The sequence below is a fragment of the Peromyscus californicus genome, unplaced genomic scaffold (assembly GCF_007827085.1).
Source record: "Peromyscus californicus insignis strain IS unplaced genomic scaffold, ASM782708v3 Scaffold_4__1_contigs__length_199733344, whole genome shotgun sequence".
Lineage (NCBI taxonomy): Eukaryota > Metazoa > Chordata > Mammalia > Rodentia > Cricetidae > Peromyscus > Peromyscus californicus.
Genome location: NW_026294562.1, coordinates 158417179 through 158438921, shown reverse-complemented (window position 1 = coordinate 158438921; position 21743 = coordinate 158417179). Strand labels below are relative to the sequence as shown.

At 44.5% G+C, this 21743-nt stretch overlaps 1 protein-coding gene across 1 annotated transcript in view; it reads right to left on the bottom strand.

Annotated features, from left to right (window-relative positions):
• Tdrd12 (tudor domain containing 12) overlaps positions 1-21743 on the bottom strand; it is an 84191-nt gene that overhangs the window by 20157 nt on the left and 42291 nt on the right. Inside the window, exons 12-21 of the mRNA XM_052760253.1 lie at positions 10961-11021; positions 10527-10634; positions 6944-7129; positions 5035-5191; positions 4477-4604; positions 2931-3122; positions 2585-2713; positions 1357-1474; positions 377-516; positions 16-236 (exon numbers count right to left, since the gene is read on the bottom strand). Of these exons, the coding sequence (XP_052616213.1) occupies positions 16-236; positions 377-516; positions 1357-1474; positions 2585-2713; positions 2931-3122; positions 4477-4604; positions 5035-5191; positions 6944-7129; positions 10527-10634; positions 10961-11021 (1440 nt within the window). The remainder of the gene's footprint in view (positions 1-15; positions 237-376; positions 517-1356; positions 1475-2584; positions 2714-2930; positions 3123-4476; positions 4605-5034; positions 5192-6943; positions 7130-10526; positions 10635-10960; positions 11022-21743) is intronic.

The window sequence follows — 21743 nt, the reverse complement described above, 5'->3', positions numbered from 1 at the left end:
AAAGTATCGGCTTACTTGCAAAATCCAAAGGCCTTAAGATACGGACAAAGTGGTCTTCTGGCCTTCTTATCTTCTTTGGCTTCCAAGACCCCAGCGGTAAACTCATACAGCTCTGATGGAATTTTGGCATCTGCTCGCTCCAAGTATCGCAGGACACCAACTGCGTGGCTTGCAGTTCTCTCCGTCAGCAGCAAGACGGATTTGGTTCTTTTATCTCCCTGCTCTGCTGGAGAACCCTTAAAATTGGAGGTGAATAAAAGAGGCAGACCATCCATACCAATCTGATTTCACTCAATAAAGCTTTGTAGGCTCTGAATTTGCCAATACACAGACACACACACAGTGGAACAAGAAATATAATAAAAATTGATCAAACCTGTTCAGCTAAACTCTGAAAATGATCAGACATGCAATACAGGCGACCACCAAACACTTTCGGCGAGGAAGGAAAGCTGAAGTGAACCACACATGTGGCATCGGTGATGGCCAGGAGTGGTATGCAGTCGTCTGTTAAGGCTGGAGAAAAGAATGTCCACAAGGTCCCATGAATGGGAGTTTCTGCATGAACTCTCAAGCAGGCCTTGCACCCATGTTTCTCTGCTACATGTTATGTCTCTGAGGTGCAGAGGACTGAACTCAGGCCTCATGCACACTAGGGAAGGCACACACTAAGTCACACCCATAGCCCTGCATCATACTTCTCATATGCAAAGTAACATCTTTCTCTTTTTGCCCCAAATGCTACAACCTACTGATGAAATTTCAGAGGGCAGTGACCTCTTAGCTTGAAAAATGTCTTCCTCTATCATAAATCAGGCTGCCCACAGACTTTTCACTTGCTCTGTACATTTTGAGCTTTATTTTTCAGTTATTAACCTTAGTATCATTACAGATGTATGCATGAATGAAGGAATAGACAGACAGACAGACGCACAGATCAACATAAGACTTTCTACAGAGATGAAACCCAAACTGGATCTCCAGAAAGAACCCTGCCTGCTAAGCTGAGAGCCTAGATGCATCTTGAAGGAGGAGGCTAATTTTCATCTAAAATGAAGTTTACTAATGAATTCTGAAACCTTAAAAATACGAAATCTGGGGCCGGGCGGTGGTGGCGCACACCTTTAATCCCAGCACTCGGGAGGCAGAGCCAGGCCGATCTCTGTGAGTTCAAGGCCAGCCTGGGCTACCAAGCGAGTTCCAGGAAAGGCGCAAAGCTACACAGGGAAACCCTGTCTTGAAAAAAAAAAAAAAAACAACAAAAAATACGAAATCTGAACGTGAGATATATAAATGAAGAAATGATCCCTATTAGCTCAGCCTTGTCTAAATACAAACAGAAATCAAAATACTTACTTAATACAATGTGAGAGCCAGAACTTAACTTCTTCTTCCATTGCTCTAAAGTACTTTTTAAGTTAAAAGCCATTTCTTTATGCATTTTCAAGCAAAATATTGAGTTGCTTTCTACTACCTGAAGAGGAGATCAAAGCCGTCAGTTCACCGTCAGGACCACGCAAGCTCAGCTCTACTGCTAACTGCCCAGGTCAACTGTCAGTCACCAGCAAGAGCACAAAGCAGTAAGTCTTGAGAATGAGGCCATCAACTGAAACACCCCCAAGGTTCTGTAGTCTTCATTTAAAGATCTATTTTAAGTTAAACACTATTTCCCTTTCTTTTAAATAACATGTACATGTATGTGTCCACATCAATTATGTGCGCTACTGTCAATAAGGCCTTTTAAGCTGTATGCTGTAGCTTATGATAGAAAGGAAGGCATGGTACTGAGTTTTCTTTTTTGTTGTTTTTTTAAATTTTACTTATGTATTTTTTATGTATGGGTGCTCTGCATGTACACCTGCATACTTAAAGGGGAAATCAGATCTCATTACAGATGGCTGTGAGCCACCATGTGGTTGCTGGGAATTGAACTCAGAACCTCTGGAAAAACAGTCAGTGCTCTTAACCGCTAAGCCATCTCTCCAGCCCTGGTACTGAGTTTTTAATCTTGTATTTGGCTTTGTTTCTACATTGTTGCATGAAATGTTTATAAAATTAGATTAAATAGAATAAATTTTAAGACGATTTGCTTGGCTCTTCTGTCTACAATGTCGACTCTACGTGATATTACCTCATTATTATCTTCTTGGTTTCTTAAGAGTACAGATGTGGGTTTTTTTGGATTTTTTTTTTTTTTTTTAGGTAGTTTTTCAAGACAGGGTCTCTCTGTGTAGCCCTGGCTGTCCTGGAACTCACTCTACAGACCAGGCTGACCCTGAACTCAGAGATCCACCTGCCTCTGCCTCCTAAGTGCTGGAACTAAAGGCGTGTGCCACCATCACCCAGGCTCAGGTGTGAGTTTTTTTCACTGACCAGTCAGTCCTTTCACACTGCACATGACACAGCCATAAGGCACTGCTCCTCCTCCGTGCCAGGTCCCTGTTTTCAGTGCTTCCCACCACAGCCCCTCCTCCAGAGCCTGTGAGACTGCATCTCCTTACCCGCTTCTGTCGATTTCTGACCAGCAGACTCAGCTACGGCTCCCACCACTCGTGAGACCATCCTGGCGTGAGGACAGGCTTACCTTACACACAGTTTCTGTCTCCGCTACGGAGCAGGTGAAGATCAAGGTCTTCTGGGCCTGACTTGGAACAAAGTCCAGAACTTGGAGCAGAGTAGATGTTTTCTCACACTCCAGGCACAGATGCACCACCTGCTGACGAACACAGAAACAGGTGCTCTCGGAGGTGTCAAGGCTCTCCAGCGGAACTTCTTCCAGAGAGATTTTCATTGTAACAGGAAAGAATGCAAAGGAAACCAATATAACTGTAACTCCCACTTACACACCTGTGGCTGAACCCACAGACACCATCTAACAGACAGCAGGGATACAAGTTACTTGCTCAAGCTCCCCAGCCCCTCCCCATCACCTGCTGGACATTGCCGTAGAGGGCCGCCTCCTCCAGGGCGGTGATCACGATGTAGGGATCCTTCATGAACTCTCTGACCAGATGGTCTATGTGTCTGTTCCAGTGAACACCCACTGCCACAATTTGATGGGGTGCGGACTCCCGCTCTTCCACTTCAACATTTTTTTTAAAGTTATCTAATATGGCAAACATCTGAAAAATTAGTAAATTCAATCTTTGTTTCAAAATAGAGTAAAGAATTAGCTAGAACATAAAATTCAGGGACTATCCATATGATGTTTTTAGTGTGGGGAAAGCCTTTTGAAAGATAAAAAGGAAAAAATTTTTTTTGGTTTTTCGAGACAGGGTTTCTCTGTGTAGCTTTGCGCCTTTTCCTGGAACTCACTTGGTAGCCCAGGCTGGCCTCGAACTCACAGAGATCCGCCTGCCTCTGCCTCCCGAGTGCTGGGATTAAAGGCGTTTTTTAAAAGAAGAAAATGTCTGGTCAATAAACACTGTAAAATTCCACTGAGACAGAATTAAGCTACAAACAGCACCCTGGTGTATACAATGTTTGTAACAGGGATTAGCATACTTATACTAAAGATTTCAAAATTCAATTATAGAAAGATGACCCCATCAACTAAAAACAAACAACACATTGAAGAATAGACACAATGATCAATATGCATTAATTTTCAACCTAACTAGCAAAGGAAATATGAACTAAGCCAATAGGAACCCACTGTTTATCAATTGGCATAGAAAACACAACCTAACCCAGGCCCAGGTCTCCGAATGGCAGGCAAGCAGTATGCACGCTGTGACAGCATGCTGACCACAGCAACCCAAACTGCCCACTGCTTTCAGAAAAGCAATGGCACAAAACTGTTAATCTAGACATTTACTGTTCATCTGAACTTTACCTGGGGGCCAACAACATTCCCAAATAGCACTCTTGGTCAGCATGTCACACTGCTTCTAACAAATGATTCACAAAACCTCAGTCTCTTAAGGGAATGTGGCTCAGTAGTAGGGCACTTCCCTAGCATGTACAAGGCACAGGTTTAAAATAAGTTGTTATGCTTATGAGCAGTAACAATCATGCTGCAGAATAGCATAGCACTACTAACTGCAAAGTTTAAGTTCTAAATCAGTACGAACTAGCTCTTACTATTAACTGTATGTATCAATAAAAAGCTATTTAAAAGGAAGGAAATACTCCAAAACAGACTGACTTCCTCTGAGTACAAGACCAGGGATAGTGGACATCTTTTCAAGTGCTCCTCTATTTCTTAATTTTCTTTTAAGAAAGTTTCTTCTATAATTAGAGAAATAGTAATGAAATATCTAACAAATCTCCTTGGGAATTTCTGTTCTTCAAAGGGAAATTTACCATTAGGGAGGAAATTTCAGGTAAACAATACTGTCCTGTAAATTATAGATATGAACCAATTGATTTGCCAACTGGATATTCTCTGACTGACGCTTGAGGCACTGAAGAGCTGACACACTTCAGAAACACATTTCAGTGGATAGCAGTGACACCCACTGTGTGCATACTCACTTGCTCATTAGCTTCAAAGAACAGTACCTGCACCTCATCGAGAACCAGGTGGCACAGTCTAAGAAATAACAAGCTTTGGTACGTGAGAAGTCTCAAAAGGCTGTGTGGAGTTGTGACAATCACATCACCTACATTTAGAAAAAACAATGAACATCTTTAGGTTTTCTGCAAGTTTCTCCAACACTGCCTTCACCATGATTCCATTTCCTTCTCAGCAGACATTTCTCTACTGGGTGAGCAAGGCAAGCCCCTGTCCACCCTGTGTTAGCTGCAGTATCTGACCACACCCCCAGCTGCCACAGGCTCTGCTTGCCTGAAAGGCAGATTTCCTCAACTCCATGCTCAGCGTATGACAGTGAATGGTCAGTAGCATATGACAACTGGGTGAAATCACGCAGTGTTCTGAGACATGAGTCAAGACTGAGCCTTCACCGCTGACACCCACTGGTAACAAGGAAGTCAAGTCAGAGCCAGTGGCCAGCAATGACGTCCCAGGCTGCCGAGGCAAGCTCACTGTCTTCCTTAAAGAAAATCAAACAGCTTGGAAAGGATGCTTACACCCTCTTGGAAGCTTCATATTTTTGGCTTCATCTTTGTGAAGTCCAATTGTTAACAACACAGGATGAAGAGGCCTGGAGGACATGCTACAGTCTCCCAACAACTCAAAAATAAACTGGGCCTTTTTCCACCCAGGACACACGATGACGGCAAGAGGCTGCAAAGACAAACAGATTCAAGTAATTTTGGACAGTTGTTAGGAATCAAAGATAGCACATGCAAAACATCCACACCATCTCCTGGCATAGAACCAGTCCTTAGCTATCATCACACAGATGAGAAAAGTGAAAACATAATTTCATTAGAGTGGGTTTAGAAACACTGAGCTAGTTCTTCTTAAGCTAAAACCAAAGCATTCCCTAAGTCATTTATCCCATCATAACATACTCTTACAGAGTAGGGCTAAGTCTTCCTCACTTCACAGGGTAAGAGTCTGAGGTACATAGGTGAAGTCACTCCTCAAGGCTGTACAGCTAATACATTGGCAGGAAAATAAGAACCCGGATGTGGGACTCAATTTCCTGCTCCTAAGCACCAGGATGGACGAATGCCTTAAAAGAGTGGTCACCTCTGACTCTCCTTAGACTGCTTCTGAACTCAGCTCCCATCAGCCCACAGACACCCCAGACGGTGACCTGCCTGCCATGTTTCCCACTGAGCCAAGACTGGTGTCCTCCTTCCTCTAGGAAGGGCCAGACAAGTGCAACTTCTCCACAGGCCTGCGAGCAGGCTGCCCATGGAGGCAAGGAGAAAGCAGAGTAAGGGCTGGATGTCACGTTCTCCCCCAGGAAGGCCTGTCTCAGCACAAAATGGCACTTCCATCTTTAGCTGGGCTCAGGTGTTCAACCTAATTAAGGGGTATAAATGCACACAGTGAAGTCAGTACATGACTAGTGCAAACTCCAAAGACAAATCACTGTATGCCAGGGTTAGGGGAAAATAAATCCCAGTATCCTTTTAAACCTAAGCATGCTTCCTTGCCACACTTGCTTTATGGTGCATGGTGGACCCTCTAGACTGCATCCTTTGTACCATGTTCTGGGATGGAAGTTTTATAATGACTGTCCTCTAGAGCCCAAACCCAGCAAGGCACTACCCACCACCATTTGGTCCTTATGTCCCATTTCCCTCGTCTTTCTTACCCATGGGGAAAGACTATTAAATAGTGAGGGGTGCTATGGAACAAAAGAATGTGGAACGAGACAACAGAAACTGAACTTCTAATCACACGTTCACCACTGCTCAGTAGTTAAGAACCCAACAACTTTCCATGCACTAAATGCTCTCGTGTGAGACAGTAACAACAGAGCATGACGATCTCATCCGGCTGGTATGGCAATGATATGAATTAAGGTAAGATCAGTTTACAAACTCTATATTCCTCTCTAAAAGCCACAGATGGGAATCATGGCAAGAATCACCTACCTGGCACCGACACTCAGGAAGCAGAGGCTATTTTGTAGTAGTCCAGGTTTTGTTACATCCAAACATGATCTTAACGTGTGTCTGAGGCTGTACTCAAACCACTACATAGCCCAGGCTGGCCTAAAAACCTGTGACCCTACTGCCTCAGTGGGAATATAAGCCTGTGTCACCAAGCCTGGCTGATAGTCCAGCTGCTAGACTAGCAGTTGGAGAAAAAACTGAGTCATATACGCTGGGCAGTGGTGACCACGCCTTTAATCCCAGCACTTGGGAGGCAGAACCAGGTGCATCTCTGTGAGTTCAAGGCCAGCCTAGGCTACAGAGTGATTTCCAGGAAAGGTGTCAAAACTACATAGAGAAACCCTGTCTCGAAAAACAAAACAAAACAAACAACAAAAAAGAGTAATATAACCTCAGCTTTACAAAAAAAAAATGTCATTTGAAAATAAACATTTAATCCACTTCAAAAAGATCTCCAACTTACTCCATTTCTACTTGGTAGTGACTTGTAGCAGCCCCCTATCTGCAAAATCGTAAGCAGCGGTGGCAGGTACAACAAAGGGTCATTTCCACAGTGAGAAATGACTACCACATCACAGCCACGGGCAATCGGAGGCCAAGAGTAAGACGCAGTGTGGCTGGGTCCTGGGAACTTGTTTCTTTGAAGAGTCTACAGAAAATGGTGGGGGAAGAAGGGAAGAGAAAGATGAATGATAACCAAGAAAAACCCATCTCACATCTCCCTTACCACACTCACCACCAGGACACCAGCACGTGGCTTACTGTGTTCTGCTCTCAAGTCCTGCTTCAGGTTCTGCGTCAATCTTTCCCAAGTATCCAATTCCTGTTTTAAGACCATTGGTTCTCTAAACCCATTAAAGGATCTACTGAGTAGCCAGCCCTCTGACTGGATAACTACAGCACACTGCAACAAGAATGTGGTTTTGTCTCTTTATTGTCTGAAAACTCTGCCAGCCTATCTGCCTCATTTGTCAAAACTATTCCTCATCTGATTTTTGAGACAAGGGCTTGCTCTCTAGGCCAGGCTGCCCCCAAACTCTCCATTTTTTTTCTTTCTTCATTGCATGTGTGAACGTTCTGGCGGCATGTCCCGTCTGCGCACCACATCCATGCAGTGCCTGTGGAGGTCTGAAGAGGGCACGGGATTCGCTGGAATGGGATGGACAATTCTGAGCCACATGTGGTTGGTGCTGGGAACCAAACTGTACCTTCTGCAAGAGCAACAAGTGCTCTTACCGTGGAGCCAGCTCTCCAGCCCCGAACTCCCGCCCTCTGGCCACAGTTCCCCAGGAGCTGGGATTACATACACATGCCACCTCACCAACCTTAACATTAAAAAACAACAAAATCAAAAACTCATGCCTTTATTGACATAGTAATCTCTTCCTCTATCACTAAAACCTGAACTGTTTCAGCAGAAGTCTGCAACCGCAAATGCAATGTTCTAAAAGGCATTGAATCCTCTATGCTGGCCTCCTCCCCACGCCGAGCTTCTGGCTGAGCTGAAGGGACTTGTGGCAGCTTGCTCCTTTGCCTACAGCTCATGTGATCTTCGTTCTTGACAGCCTTGTGGAGGAGAGACTTCCGCAGTCTCTGGACATGGGGTAGAGGAAGTACATCTTGAGACTGCAAACCAGGAACACCTTTCTACCCACATAGTTCACAGAGAGCACAGTGTAGACATGTTTGTAGGGCTGGAATGACTGAATGCTCAAGTCCTAGGTCCCCAGAGCAGGGGGGTACAAGCCTGAGGTCATTCTGAAACCTGACCTGTGGTGGGGCAACTTCTACATCGGCTTCTGTGACCTCTGTATTCAGATAGGTCACAGCCATGTGCTTAACCGAAGTCTGTTCATTTGTATCAGCCAGATATTGACTGTCAACGTGAGGATTCATGTCACTCAGGTCCACAAAACGCTGTCACTCCTCCGAGAATCCCTTGTCCTCTTCCTTGTTTCTAGCAATCCAATTTTCAGTTATTAGACTTCAAGTTAAACCTAAACTTTACGGTCACCTCTGCTCTTTCAGTTCACTTGTACAATATACCTCAAACGTACTATTTATAAAAATATTTTCACTCTTTCTTTCTCAATGTTCTTCCCTTCAACTTTGTGTGTTTTGAGAGTTTCATGTGACTCATGCTGTCCATGAATTTCTGTTCTTCCTGTCTCCACCTCCCAGGTACTGAGATTACAGGTGTGAGCTACCTCAGTGTCCCTTAAAGCTTGGGTGTGCTACTTCTTGTACAGTGAGCCATTAATTCACAGGAACAGATCGAGCAGCTCAGCTCTTGTCTACTAGCTCAGAAACTACTTCTCCAGGTGGAGCAGGCTGGAGCCTCAGCAGAATCCAGATACACTTCTCACTGGCTTCCATTCCCCCTCACTTTCCTGCACCTGTTCAGTCACCAATCAGCTCTCAGAATGTTCACTATGTTCAAGACACATGCTGACTCTCTTGACACGACTCACGCTTGTTTACAACAGTGTCATGCACGCTGAGTGACACCACAGCCTCCTTTTGGTCTGCGTGGCTACACTTACGGGGCATTCTTTTAGAGCAGCACCCTCCCACAATGTCTACAATAGCACCTTCTATACGTCTGCATGGATATGGCCAAAGGAACAGCTGCATGTTTCCTGGAGGGCCTGGGGAGCATGCAGTACGTGAGCAACAGCTTCAGTTCCCTAGAAGGCCTGGGGACACATCCAGCAAGCAAGGGAACCTCCTCTCCTTTCATGTCTGTCACTATGGCCAAATACAGCAAGATCCGGGGTCCAGCTGAAAGGAAACCCCAGCCCCGAGAGCAGAAACATAAACAAAACCTCGTTACTGTGAAATGGAGGCAATGTGTTCTTGTATCTCTGGGGGCAGTTTTCTTCTTCAGGACGTGAGTCTCATGATACTGAACACGCTGACTCCGAAGTTCTGAGCTCAGGACTCCGGTGTCTGTGCCCCCCCCCCCCCCCAGCACTGCACCAGTGACGCCAACCGTCCGGCAGCCCCTTCTCCCTGCACTGCACTTGGTTGCTTTCTCTTTTCTAGGTGAAAGGTTATCTTCAGAACATCGACGGCGGCCAGCTGGTTCACGTGAGGAGAGACACTGGAACCCGACCAGCAGCTCAGAGGGTGACACTGCAGGACAGGGTAGCAGGCAGGCTTGTTGACTGGGACAGTTTCAAACAGTATCATGGAATGCTCTCCAGAAAGTGACTTAGTCACCCTCCTGAGAGCACTACAAACTGGTAGTGCTTAGTCAAGAAGCAAACTTGCATGTCTACTTGTCCACAGCCTTTCCTGCTCTAGCTATTCAGCCACACTGCCACCGTCTACTGCTCAGATCTGTAAAATCTCTTCCCCACTCAAGGCCACAATGCCTTTCTCTCCATCTGCTCATCCTTGTGGCTTGGCTTTTTCTTTACATCAGGAAGGACACATAAGTGTATATAATTGACTTACCAAGTGAAATCGCAGGGCTATAAAGAAATTTTGGAGAGAAGGAATAAATAAAAACTATTACAACTGTCCTGGCAATGTGTTCTAAGCTCCCATTTAAAAACTTACTTCAGAAAAGCCATGGTGATGCACACCTTTAATCCAGCACTCAGGAGACAGAGGCAGGAAGATCTCTGTGAGTTCAAGGACAGCCTGGTCTCCTGAGTGAGCTCCAGAACAGCCAGGGCTACACAGAGAAACCCTGTCTCAACCAAAAACACTTATTTCAGAAAGGGTTGACAGCTGCTCAATAGGTTTTTATGCAAAAGAAATATAGACTTACAAATACATGAGAAATAAATCACAAAGATTTCAAGAGAATTTCAGAGGCAAGAATTATATAATGCAGCCTTAGCACTGTTTATTTAAAATCCTCCCATGGGATTGGGGTATATTGTTTAGAGATAAAATGCATGCCTAGGATGCACAAAACCCTGGGTTCCAGCCCCATTGCTCTTAGAACAGAACAGAACAGAACAGAACAAAGTAACCCTCCTGTGTTGGAAAAGGCTGGAATTCCTTCAGGAGTCTGGCTTTAAGAACACATTCACCTTCTTCAGGTCTGCCGACAGAGGTGATTTATCCATGGTCAGACAGGGCTCAATCCTGTTCCGGAGTACCACACCAGGCTGTAGTGTGCCAGACTTCACCTTCTGCAACTAACCAACACAGACATTAGACAACCAGAGCCAGGTCTTCCTTAAGTGGGCAGCAGAGTATTAAGGGCTTTTTATCAAGAAGAAAACACAAGATCATCATGTAAAAACCTAGGAATACATGATTCCTGGAAAACACATAAACCACCCAAATTAAAGATCATGTTCCCCAAGTAAACTAGTCACTACAGCCACAGCTCTCTAGATCCTGCTAAAGCTGTGACTTGGGAAAGCCCCATCTAGAGGGACTATAGCCTGGGGGAGGAAGGAGGCTTAATAACACTAAGTTTCTCTCTTGTTTGACATTTTATTTTTAGGGTTTGTAATACCTGCTGCAGGTCAGAGATCTCATCAGCTCTCAAAGGATCAGGATTTAAAAACTGTAGTAATCTGTAAAGGAGTTGAAAGGTCAATTTGAAGAAGAAAATCATTACCTTTGCCCTGTTGAACTACTATTTTAACTCTTGTGGAGAGACACAGGGGTTGTCCACTCCAGGGCACATCTGTGAAAACGCTGTGCTCTGTTTTGCTGGCCTCATGGAGGTCACATCGCTTTCCAGTTTCCCACTCAAAACCTGGACTGGCATCTGGGCTACCAGCCCTGTCGCCAACGTCCTACACAGTTGTCTGAAAGGGGGCCAGCTAAAGTCATAACCACTGGTCTAATCAATCATTAGCTTTATTTTATAGTCAGAAAATACCAGATAGGAACTTGTCCTCTGCTAATGCAGAAGCAATTTGAACGTGCTTTTCTTTATACCCAGTCCCACTTCCCCCTCCACATGGGTAAGGATTGGTGAGAGCAGCAGAGAAGTCACACATATCCTGTGGTGAGAACTTGGGGAGAAGTGTGGGGTCTAGGTTACACAGAGTGAAGCATATTCTTCAACTGTCTGTCAGCTGATGAGCGGGGGAAATAAAATGTGCTGCAGTACACAAAGGAACATGCTGATCAGACTCCTTCACACTGCAGCAAAGGAGAGAGCTGAAACATTCTGGAAACATGTGAAGGAAGACAGTTACAAAGATCCACAATATGACCCGCTCTAAACAATACCCAACCAGGAAAAACTCAGACAACGGCCATTTGTGCCAGCCAGAGGATGAGGAAATGAAGAGTGACTGTGACCCCTGGGGTGGGAGGGGGAGGGATGAACGGGATGAATTAGACTGCTGGTGCTAGTTGCCTGAGTATGAAGGTGCCCTGAACCACTGCAGTGTGCACTTTAAGAGGGTACATCTTATGGTGTATAAATGTCATCTTGGAAAAGCTGCATTCTAAGCAACAATGAAAAGGTAACCATAGAGGAAACATACAACAAATGTAATTTTAGACACCCGGAAACAGATGGGTAAGTGGTAACTAACTTAGCAGATATGTGACAACTGAATCTGAACCAATCATGGGAGAAACTACTTACACAAAGCTAAGCAGTTAAGATTCAGCTCCTGGGCTGTGTGACACAGTAAATGGCGGAAATGAAGGGGCCAAGTCTGGATACTCTTGCATGTCTCAACGGCAGACAATTACCCACCCATCCCAGGGGAAGTCCAGGGCTTAAGTCTCTGGGACGCTAAAGCTTTCAGGCCACAGGCACTAGCCGCACGGCTGCAGGTGGAAGGACCTCAACGAGAAGAGTTTACACTAGCAGGCACACTGAAGGAGCCTCCAGCCAGCTTCTGCAACTCAGGATCCAGGGTAGCCATAGACTACTTCACCATGGGAGCAGGGACAGCAGAACCTTCCCTGGGGAGCATGACCCACCCAAGTAAAGAAACTGGAGACTGAGTTCAACAAGAGCTAGCAGGAGCAGCTGCAGCTTATTCAGTGGCATTCACAACCCACCACCAATGAAGCCTGGTTGACTCACTAGACCCTTATGCTGTGTTTGGACACCACTGCAAAGAACAAGGCACCTGAGAAAGGCCTCCACCCTTAGGATGACAAAAACCAGAAATGCCACATCAAGAATGCCAACAATAGCTGGGCGGTGGTGGCGCACGCCTTTAATCCCAGCACTCGGGAGGCAGAGCCAGGCGGATCTCTGTGAGTTCGAGGCCAGCCTGGACTACAGAGTGAGTTCCAGGAAAGGCGCAAAACTACACAGAGAAACCCTGTCTCGAAAAACCAAAAAAAAAAAAAAAAAGAATGCCAACAATATAGCAAGAACACATCCCCCAAATGATTAGCACCTTTAGGAAAACAGAAAAGTCACATATATGATAAAGACATGACACTGACATATATGAAATAAGGACATGACATTAAGATGGTTAAACTTATTTCCAACTTGATTGGATTAAGAAAATCTTAGGACATTAATAAAGCACACCCCTGGAGTATCTATGAAAGCATTTTGATACAATCAGCATATTGAACTGTAACTAAGGAGGGTAGATCAACCCTAAATGTGGGTAATACTATCCTACTGGCTGGAGGCCAGCTGGAACAAAAGCACAGATAGACCAGTGCAGGTATGTGATCTCTCCCCCTATCTCCTATCCACCATAAGGTGAGCCATCCACTCTCCACATCCATACCAGATATCTTAACCAGTTATCAAAGTAGTCCCCAGTACATCTAGTCTCAACGTCAAAATATTCTTTCAAAATAATGCTACAGGGAGCCACTCCCAACAAAACTGAGTGGGATCTCATCCCACATATATCCAAGGGTGGCTGATGAAGTTGGCAAGAGGCTACAATATGCTTTAGATCTGTCTAACTTCAGGTTGTTGGCATCTAGAGAGGCCCTCAGAGAACAGAGTGGCTTCTACTCAACACCTAAAACTCCCTAAAGAGATCTGCCTGTTGTGCTGCAGTTCCTCCCAAACTCAAACCTTCATCTTGGAGGAAAAGCTTTTAAGACACAGGAGGTTACAGGGGAGTTGAAATAACAAGGAGGAAGCTCCAGGACACAGACTCTTTACAGGCAGATGAAATCAAAGGGTGTTTTCTGGGAAGGTGAAATAGTCCATCTTTCAGGGATTGTCTTAGTTAGGGTTTTATTGTTGTGAAGAGACATCATGGCCATGGTAACACTCATAAAAAAGACATTTAATTGCAGTGGCGGCTTAGAGTTCAAAGCTTTAGTCCATTATCATCATGGCAGGAAGCAAGGCTGTATGTAGGCAGACATGGTACTAGAGCTAAGTCTCCTCACATTTTGATCCAAAGGCAACAGGAAGTGAATTGAGTGTCACACTGAATGAAGTCTGAGCATATGAGACCTCCAAGGCCACCTCCACAGTGACACACTTCCTCCAACAAAGCCATACCTCCTAATAGTGTCACTCCCTTTGGGGGCCATTTTCTTTCAAACCACCACAGGGACACTCCTTAAATTCAAAAAGTAGACAATTCAAAGGCTTCAGGAATTCCTTGAAACTGACCAGATACAATAGGCTCCCCCCTCCAAGCATATATAAGTTGGAAGGACTGCTGAGAGATAGCCTCAGACCAGCAAAGCAGAGACCAGCTAAGCTGTTGTGAAAGAACACTAACCTGTTGAGCTGCCTGCAGGTTTTGCAGCGCACTCTAGGTTTCCAGGCTTTGAGAACTGCTCCCAAAGCTGGAGTGGGCTTTTCGTGATTTGGTTGTCTTAAGTCATTACTGCCCTTCTAAGAGACCCCAACCAACTCCCTAGCTTGGAGAGCTGGATTTTGGTGGTATCCGTACTTTTGTCTGTGTCAGTTTCCTATCTAAGGTGAGAAGTCATCTGTTCATGCCTCCCCAGGAATACAACACTGTTGTTTGGGCCTCTGCTCTGGATGTGCGTCCCACATACTTTTCACCACTCAAGGGTTCAGCGTTCCAAAGGAAAGGGCAGCATGCAATCCAGAATGGGGAAGATGGCCTAACACAGGGTGATCTAAATTTACTGTTACCTGAGTTTCCATATGAGTTCTGTGAAAGGCATAGACCTAAGAAAGAAACACAACTGGCTGAAGGTGCTCAAAGGCTGAGCAATGCCATTATCCTGACAAATAGGAAAAGAAACCTTAGCTTCAGCAGAGAAGGCTAACTGGATTCTTAGCCTAAAAATGTCCTCAAAGACAAGGCAGGAGTCTTTGAGGAAAGGGCATCTCCTTAAAGTCGGCCTTCATTGTAGAAATAATGTACCAAAAACAAATAGCCAGAAACAATGAACATGGTTACCAAGCCTTCAGACAGTGCTGCTGATCCCAGGTACTCCTTTTCTGGCTATGAGCATGGTAACTTAGGTTTCTACCACTGTGATAAAACACTAACCAAAAGCAATTTAGAGACGAAAGGGCTTATTTGGCTTACACAAACTAGGCCGCAGTCCACTGAGGGAAGGCAAGGCAGGAACCTGGAGGTATGAACTAATACAGAAGCCAGGAAGGAATGCTGCTTACTGACTTGATGCATTCCCCATGTAACCCTCAATGAAGGTTGGCTCCTCTGGATAGATTCATCAAACCCCTGCACAGCAGCTCAAGTTCCAAGAGTCTGATGGAGCAGGCAGCTTAGCTGTACCCTTTGGCATCTCTTTGGTTGTTTCATGACTTCCATAAAGGGCTTCATGTCCTAGGAGTAGTCTCTTGTGGAAGCATTTGTAGTCCTTGTTCTTCCTTCTTTCAAAGTCAAGTCCGGGTTGATGTAGGCCAGCCACTCTTGCTCCTTCAAGATTTTCACTACCTGCTGGCACTTCTTGAGAATAAGCATTGCCTGAGATTTGCCTAGAACTGGCTGGCATCCTTATGCTTTTCTTCTTTGAACAGAACTATCAGTTTGGGCATGAGTTTCTTCTTCTGTGAGGTCTGCTGTATGGTGTCATCTTTGCAGCATACCTTGTCCCAGACCCGCCAAGGTTCTCTGCTGCTAAATCCTAACACGGATGCCGAGACTCAGTAGGCTCTCCTGGTGCCTTAGTGTTCCTGTTGGGGGAACACTGGGACCCTATCGCTTATCTCTAGTCAGCCTGCAACAGACCCACCTTCTGGTCCACCAATTGCTTGGCCTTCCACCCATAAGCAGCAATTGGTGAGTGATCCCTCTCAGTTGTCTTATATGCTTCCTGAGTCTCTGGCACTCTTGGAGGTTCGAGGTACCCACCTCTGACCATTTCCCTTGGGTAGGGCTTGGTTTTTGCCTTCTGGCTTCATTCAAAAGTCCTGGTACCAGGCACGTGTGTCTCCTTGGGCTTTTAGCCCTGGCTCCTGAAATATGTGGTGACAATCTCCTGTTCAGCTTGTCCTTCACTCAGCCCTAAGTTTTAGGATGCCATGGACTTCAGGCCTTGGACTTCTCCCTCACCTATGGGAACTGTGTCATTGTCTTTACCTCCATATTCTCCTTTAGGACACCTTTTGAAGAAGCTCTGACCTCTATACCTAGTGTAGGTAGTGGCACCTGTCTTTAATCTCAGCACTCAGAAGGCAGAGGCAGGCAGATCTCTGTGAGTTTGGGGTCATCCAGGGCTATACAGAGAAACTCTGCATTGAAAAAACAAAACAAAAAAGTATATATATATATATATATATACATATATATATATATATATATATATATATATATATATATCTTGTTATAAAGGTCTACTGAGATTAACAAAAGCTGATTTAAAGTGTATGTCTAACTACTTATGTCTTTGCTAACTGTTTAAGCTAGAATATTTAGGTAAGTAACACCGTATGTTTGATAAATAAGGTATATTTGATAATCAAAGGTTTATAAATCCTTGAGTTCTACTCAGATTCACAGCAATATTTGTCTAGTTTATAATGGTGCACTATAAAAGGATCAGTAAAGTTGCCAGTCTATGGACTGGACCTATGATTAAAAGTGTTAATTTGATACTGGAAGAGCTTCAATTCAAAATATTATTTTTAAGCCTCAACCTAACAGGGATAGAATGTAAAGTCCTAGCCTTATAAAACTGCTAATGATAATTAAGAAATTAAAGTTAGCCGGGCGGTGGTGGAGCACACCTTTAATCCCAGCACTCGGGAGGCAGAGCCAGGCGGATCTCTGTGAGTTTGAGGCCAGCCTGGTCTCCAAAGCGAGTTCCAGGAAAGGCGCAAAGCTACACAGAGAAACCCTGTCTCGAAAAAACCAAAAAAAAAAAAAGAAATTAAAGTTAATTGTTAGTCACCTTTTAAATGATCAAATTATTTAATGTGTTCAGAACTATCCTTGTAGTCATGCCAAGTATGAAAGAATTACAGGAATAAGCCTTATTTAGCCTCTTCTTTATGTTTTAAAAGTTAAGCCTAAAGCAAGTAACTAAATCAGGTATACTCGAGAGAAATGGTCTTCAAAATTTTCATAGATCTACTATATATAGCATTTAAAATGTTTAACCAAAAAGGTTTTTGTGGGGGCTGGAGAGATGGCTCAGCAGTTAAGAGTACTGCCTAACCTTCCCGAGGTCCCGAGTTCAATTCCCAGCACCCACATGGTGGCTCACAACCAGCATAACAGGATCTAATGCCCTCTTCTGGCATGTAGGTATACATGCAGAGCACTCACACATCAAATATAAATTAAATTAAAAAAAAAGCTTTTTGTGAAAAAAAAGCCATGCCAGCTCCCGGCGGCACCCCGGACAGTCTACAAAGATGGTGTACGTGGAAGAACTCCACTTGGAGCTTGCTTTAAATGTGGCAAAGCTGGCCCCTGGGTAAAAATCTGCCCTTCACCTTGACTGCTGCCAGGACCCTGTCCAAACTGTGGACAAGCAGGACACTGGGGAGTTGAGTACCCTGCTTGCATAGACAAGGTAGGCCAGTCACCCCAGAAGTTCCCACTCCACAGGAAAGTCTGCTGGGTCTTCTGGCCTGCCCCCAATGACCACAGAGGAACCTAGAGTGACTGTCCAAGTAGCCAAAAGTCGCTGTCACTTTCAATAGATTAGGAAGCTGCGTGGTCTGTACTTCCTGCTTACTCAGGTAAAATTCACCCTTCTCAGATCTCTGATGGTGTTGACAACTAGGCTAGCGACAGCTCTGTCAGTTTAAGGCAGCAACCGAGGTTTCAGCTGTCTTCTCACTTCTTTTCAAATGTAAAAGTCAGGCCTCAGGCTTCACTCTACTACTAGGTCTAGACACAGTTTACCTTGCTATCAGACTCCAAAAAGAGGTAAACTACAAAACAGATTTCAAAGTAACTTTTTACTATTTCTTTAAAGGAACTTGCTTTAATTTACAATGACTGCTCTCAGTAATCAACCACCTACGTCTTGTGATGAATGATTGGATAGAAAAAAGGTGTGAAGTTTAAAGCTTAGGAGTGAAGGCTCTGTCTTAGTTAGGGTTTCTATTGCTGTGAAGAAACATAGTGACCACTGTAATTCTTATACAGGAAAACATTTAATTGGGGCTGGTTTATAGTTTCGGAGATTTAGTCCATAATTATGGCGAGAAGCATGGCACCATGCAGGCACACACGGTGCTAAAGAAGAAACAGAGTTCTACATCTTGATCCAGAGGCATCAGGAAGTGAACTGTGTGCCACACTGGGTAAGCTTGCCCATAGGAGACCTCAAAGCCTGCCCCCACAGTGACACACTTCCTTCAATAAGGCCACACTTCCCAACAGTGTCACTCCCTATAGGCCAAGCATTCAAACACATGAGTCTATGGGGACTGGGCCTATTCAAACCACCACAGGATCTAAGAAAATGTTTTAGGGTCTAAGAAGGTGTTAAGGTAGGTAAACGCAAGTCATGTAAGGTCAGAGAACATAAGAGAGTGATTTAAGGTATTTAAAAAGAACGAAAAATGCTCTAGAGTTCTTCCCTTCGATATGTTACTGTTGTATTAAGACTTCAAAATTCAGAGTTTTAACATTAATCAATGGAGTTCTGATAAGCTATTAATCTACCTCTGGTAAGTGCTGACAACTATTATAGTCACAAGCTCAAAAATTTAAATTTCCTTTGGTTGTCTGCTAAGTATAGACTTAAAAGTGCTTCTCATTGTGCTAAAAACGCCTATAATCTATATACATGCAGTCTTCTGGCAGAGAAGCAAGAGGCCCAGCTGTCATGGTCTGTATTCATTCTGAAAATCAACATCAAGTGAGCCTTTGTCCTCTCTGTCCTCTCCGAGCTTACCTTAAAGAGTGTTCATGCTTTAACCCAGAATCATTCCCAGGCTTCCACTATAACACAAAGGTGCAAGTCTGCAGCCTTTTCTCCAATGTGGATCTCAGCAGAGTACAAACAGTGAGGATGATAACATGCCTAAAACTTGTGGGTCTGCTGCCTTTTCTCCAATGTGGATCTCAGCAGAGATGATAACATGTCTAAAACTTGTGGGTCTGCTGCCTTTTCTACAATGTGGATCTCAGCAGTGTACAAACAGTGAGAATGCTACATGTCTAAAAAAATTTCTTTTTTTGTAAACTTAGAAATTTTCTTGTAAGCTTCAGAGATCTGGCCTGAATCCACCTCTCATGGTTCAAATGGACTCCAGATAAGTACTCCTGTCAATGACAGCCTGTTTCTCTACATGCCAATTCCTGAGGGTAGGATCTCTTCCCTTTTCCCTGTTCTTTGGACTCCCCTCCTTCAACTACCAGGACCATGGGCCTAAAAATTTCAAATGTATACCTAAGAAAAATATTCTTGCTAAAACTCCTTAATTTTCTTTTTTTGCCCCTAATATATATCTGATCCACCATTCTGCCACGTCCAGGTGTTCCATCAAAATCTGTAACCCTCAGCTTCAAAGCAGCTAGCCCCAGGTGGCCCAGCCTCACAGACTGCTTCAACTAGGCCTGCACTTTCCTAGCCCCAGATGATCCCATAGAGCCTGGACAGTGGGTGCTCTTCCAGGACTTGGTCAGCATCCCAGCTTTCCTGGGTCCCTAAAGATGTCAACACCCCCAGACAATAGGAAGTAGTCTAAAGAGCATGGTGCCCTCATTCCTGCCTCACCATCACCCCTTCCTATTTCCTCATCTTTTATAATAAACAAAAGGGAGGAATGTTAGAAATTAAACACTCTCCCAGCCTGCCCTTAGGGACTCACCAGCTACATCATCACTAGTCATCAACCCTTTCAAGGGTCCTTTGTTAGCATTTCCAGCATCTCTAGCCACTTCCAGGGTTCTATGGCCGCACATGCGCTGTCAGTATTCTGGTGCTGAGACTCAATAGGCCCTCCTGGAGCCCCAGGGTGCACTGAGACCCTGCTGGACCTAGTTCATCTTCGACAGCCCACTGTTGTTGCTTGCTTTTTGCTCTTTTTTGGGGGGGGCTGCCACACAGCTCCCAAATAAATCACACAGAGATGAATTCTTACTTATAAATGCCCAGCCTTAGCTTGGCTTAGTTTCTAGCCAGCTTTTCTTACCTTATATTATTCTGTCTACCTTTCTCTGAGCTTTTCCTGTTGTCTTACTTCTATAAATCTTACTCTTACTCTGTGGCTTGTTGTGTAGCTGGGTGGCTGGACCCTAATGTCCTCCTCCTCCTCTGGTTCCTTCTTCTCTTTCATTCCTAGATCCCTCCTCTCAGATTTCTCCTTCTATTTATCCTCTCTGCCTGCCAGCCCTGTCTATCCTTTCTCCTGCCTTGCTATTGGTCAGTTCTTTATTTAGACCATCAGGTATTTTAGACCATCAGATTGTTTCACAGAGTTAAACAAATGCAACATAAACAAAAGTAACACACCTTAAAATAATATTTGACTAGAGCCCACATTCCAACTACCTGGCTACCAGGCCCCGCCACACAACACTGGCTGCTACAGTCGGTGGGTTTCCCCCTCTCCTGATCAGCATAAATACTTCCCTGGGAATGACTGTTGGTTGTCTGGCACCCCACCGGTGTTCTTGGAAGCTGAGGAACCCCCAGCCACCGCCTTAAGGGCTACAGCTGGTCCCTTTCACTGACAATCACAATCATCTCTGGCCATCACCCACAAAGTGAGGCCCCGTTTTTTGTCTCTCGGATCTTCTGTCCCTAAGCCCCTGCTCTTTGAGTGACAACTCAATGGACAGTTTGTGCCTTTCTCACGTCTTGGACCCCCGTGTCCCTCGGGCCCCTGCTCTCTGAGTGATGACTCACTGAGCAGCTTGTGCCTTCTCAATTGACCCTCTCTTAAGCCGCTGGATCTGACTTTTTTTTTTTTTTTTTTTTTTGCTCACTCATGGGGAGTAAGCCTACCAGCAATATAAGCCCAGCATCTCAGAGGCTGGAGAGATGTCTCAGCGGTTAAGAGCACTGACTGCACTTCCAGAGGTCCTGAGTTCAATTCCCAGCAACCACATGGCAGCTCACAACTATCTGTAACTTCAGTTCCAGGGATTTAGACTCTGATACCTGACACCCATGGCAAAATACAAATGCACATAAAATATAGATAGATAGATAGATAGACAGACAGATAGACAGACAGACCGATCAATGCACATAAAATATATATACATACATGGATGTATGGATGTATGGATGTATGGATGTATGGATGGATGGATGAATAAATAAACAAGCCCAGCATCTCCTCTGGGATGCCTTTTAGAAAACCTCAAACCTCTATGCTTAATGCCCTAATTAAAGGCTTCTAAACTAATCACCTTTGCACCCCAAAATGGCCCAAATACCCCTTAGAAAACTAGTTAAAATGGCCGCCTAATGGCACTTTAGAGTCATATTTTATGGGAGCTTTCTAACTTTTGCCAGCAGATGGGTAGATGGAAAGAGTTGCCTTAAATACAAGCTTTCTTTTACCTAAGCTCCAAACCCTGTCTGTGCTTCCTGCTCACTGGCTCATGTGCTCCTAGCTATACAATCTGAACTAGAGGAACCCTTCCCCACTACTCTGGACCCTGCTAATGAACCCCTCCCTCCCCGCCCTTTCTGACCTCAACATACAACTGCTCTCTCAGCTCCTCCAGCCTCTCCCTCCTCTCCAACCGTTTGACTCTGGCACCGATTTCCACTCTTCCTGTCAAGCCTTCTTGAGCCACTAAGGAACCCCTGGCCACAATTCTCCCTTTGCAGTAGCAAAACTCTCAAATAGAAAAGAAACTGGGTTCTTATACCTCTAACATGAAAGAATTCCAACATATTACCCAGTCTCATCTTTCATAATATATATATATATATATATATATATATATATATATATATATATATAT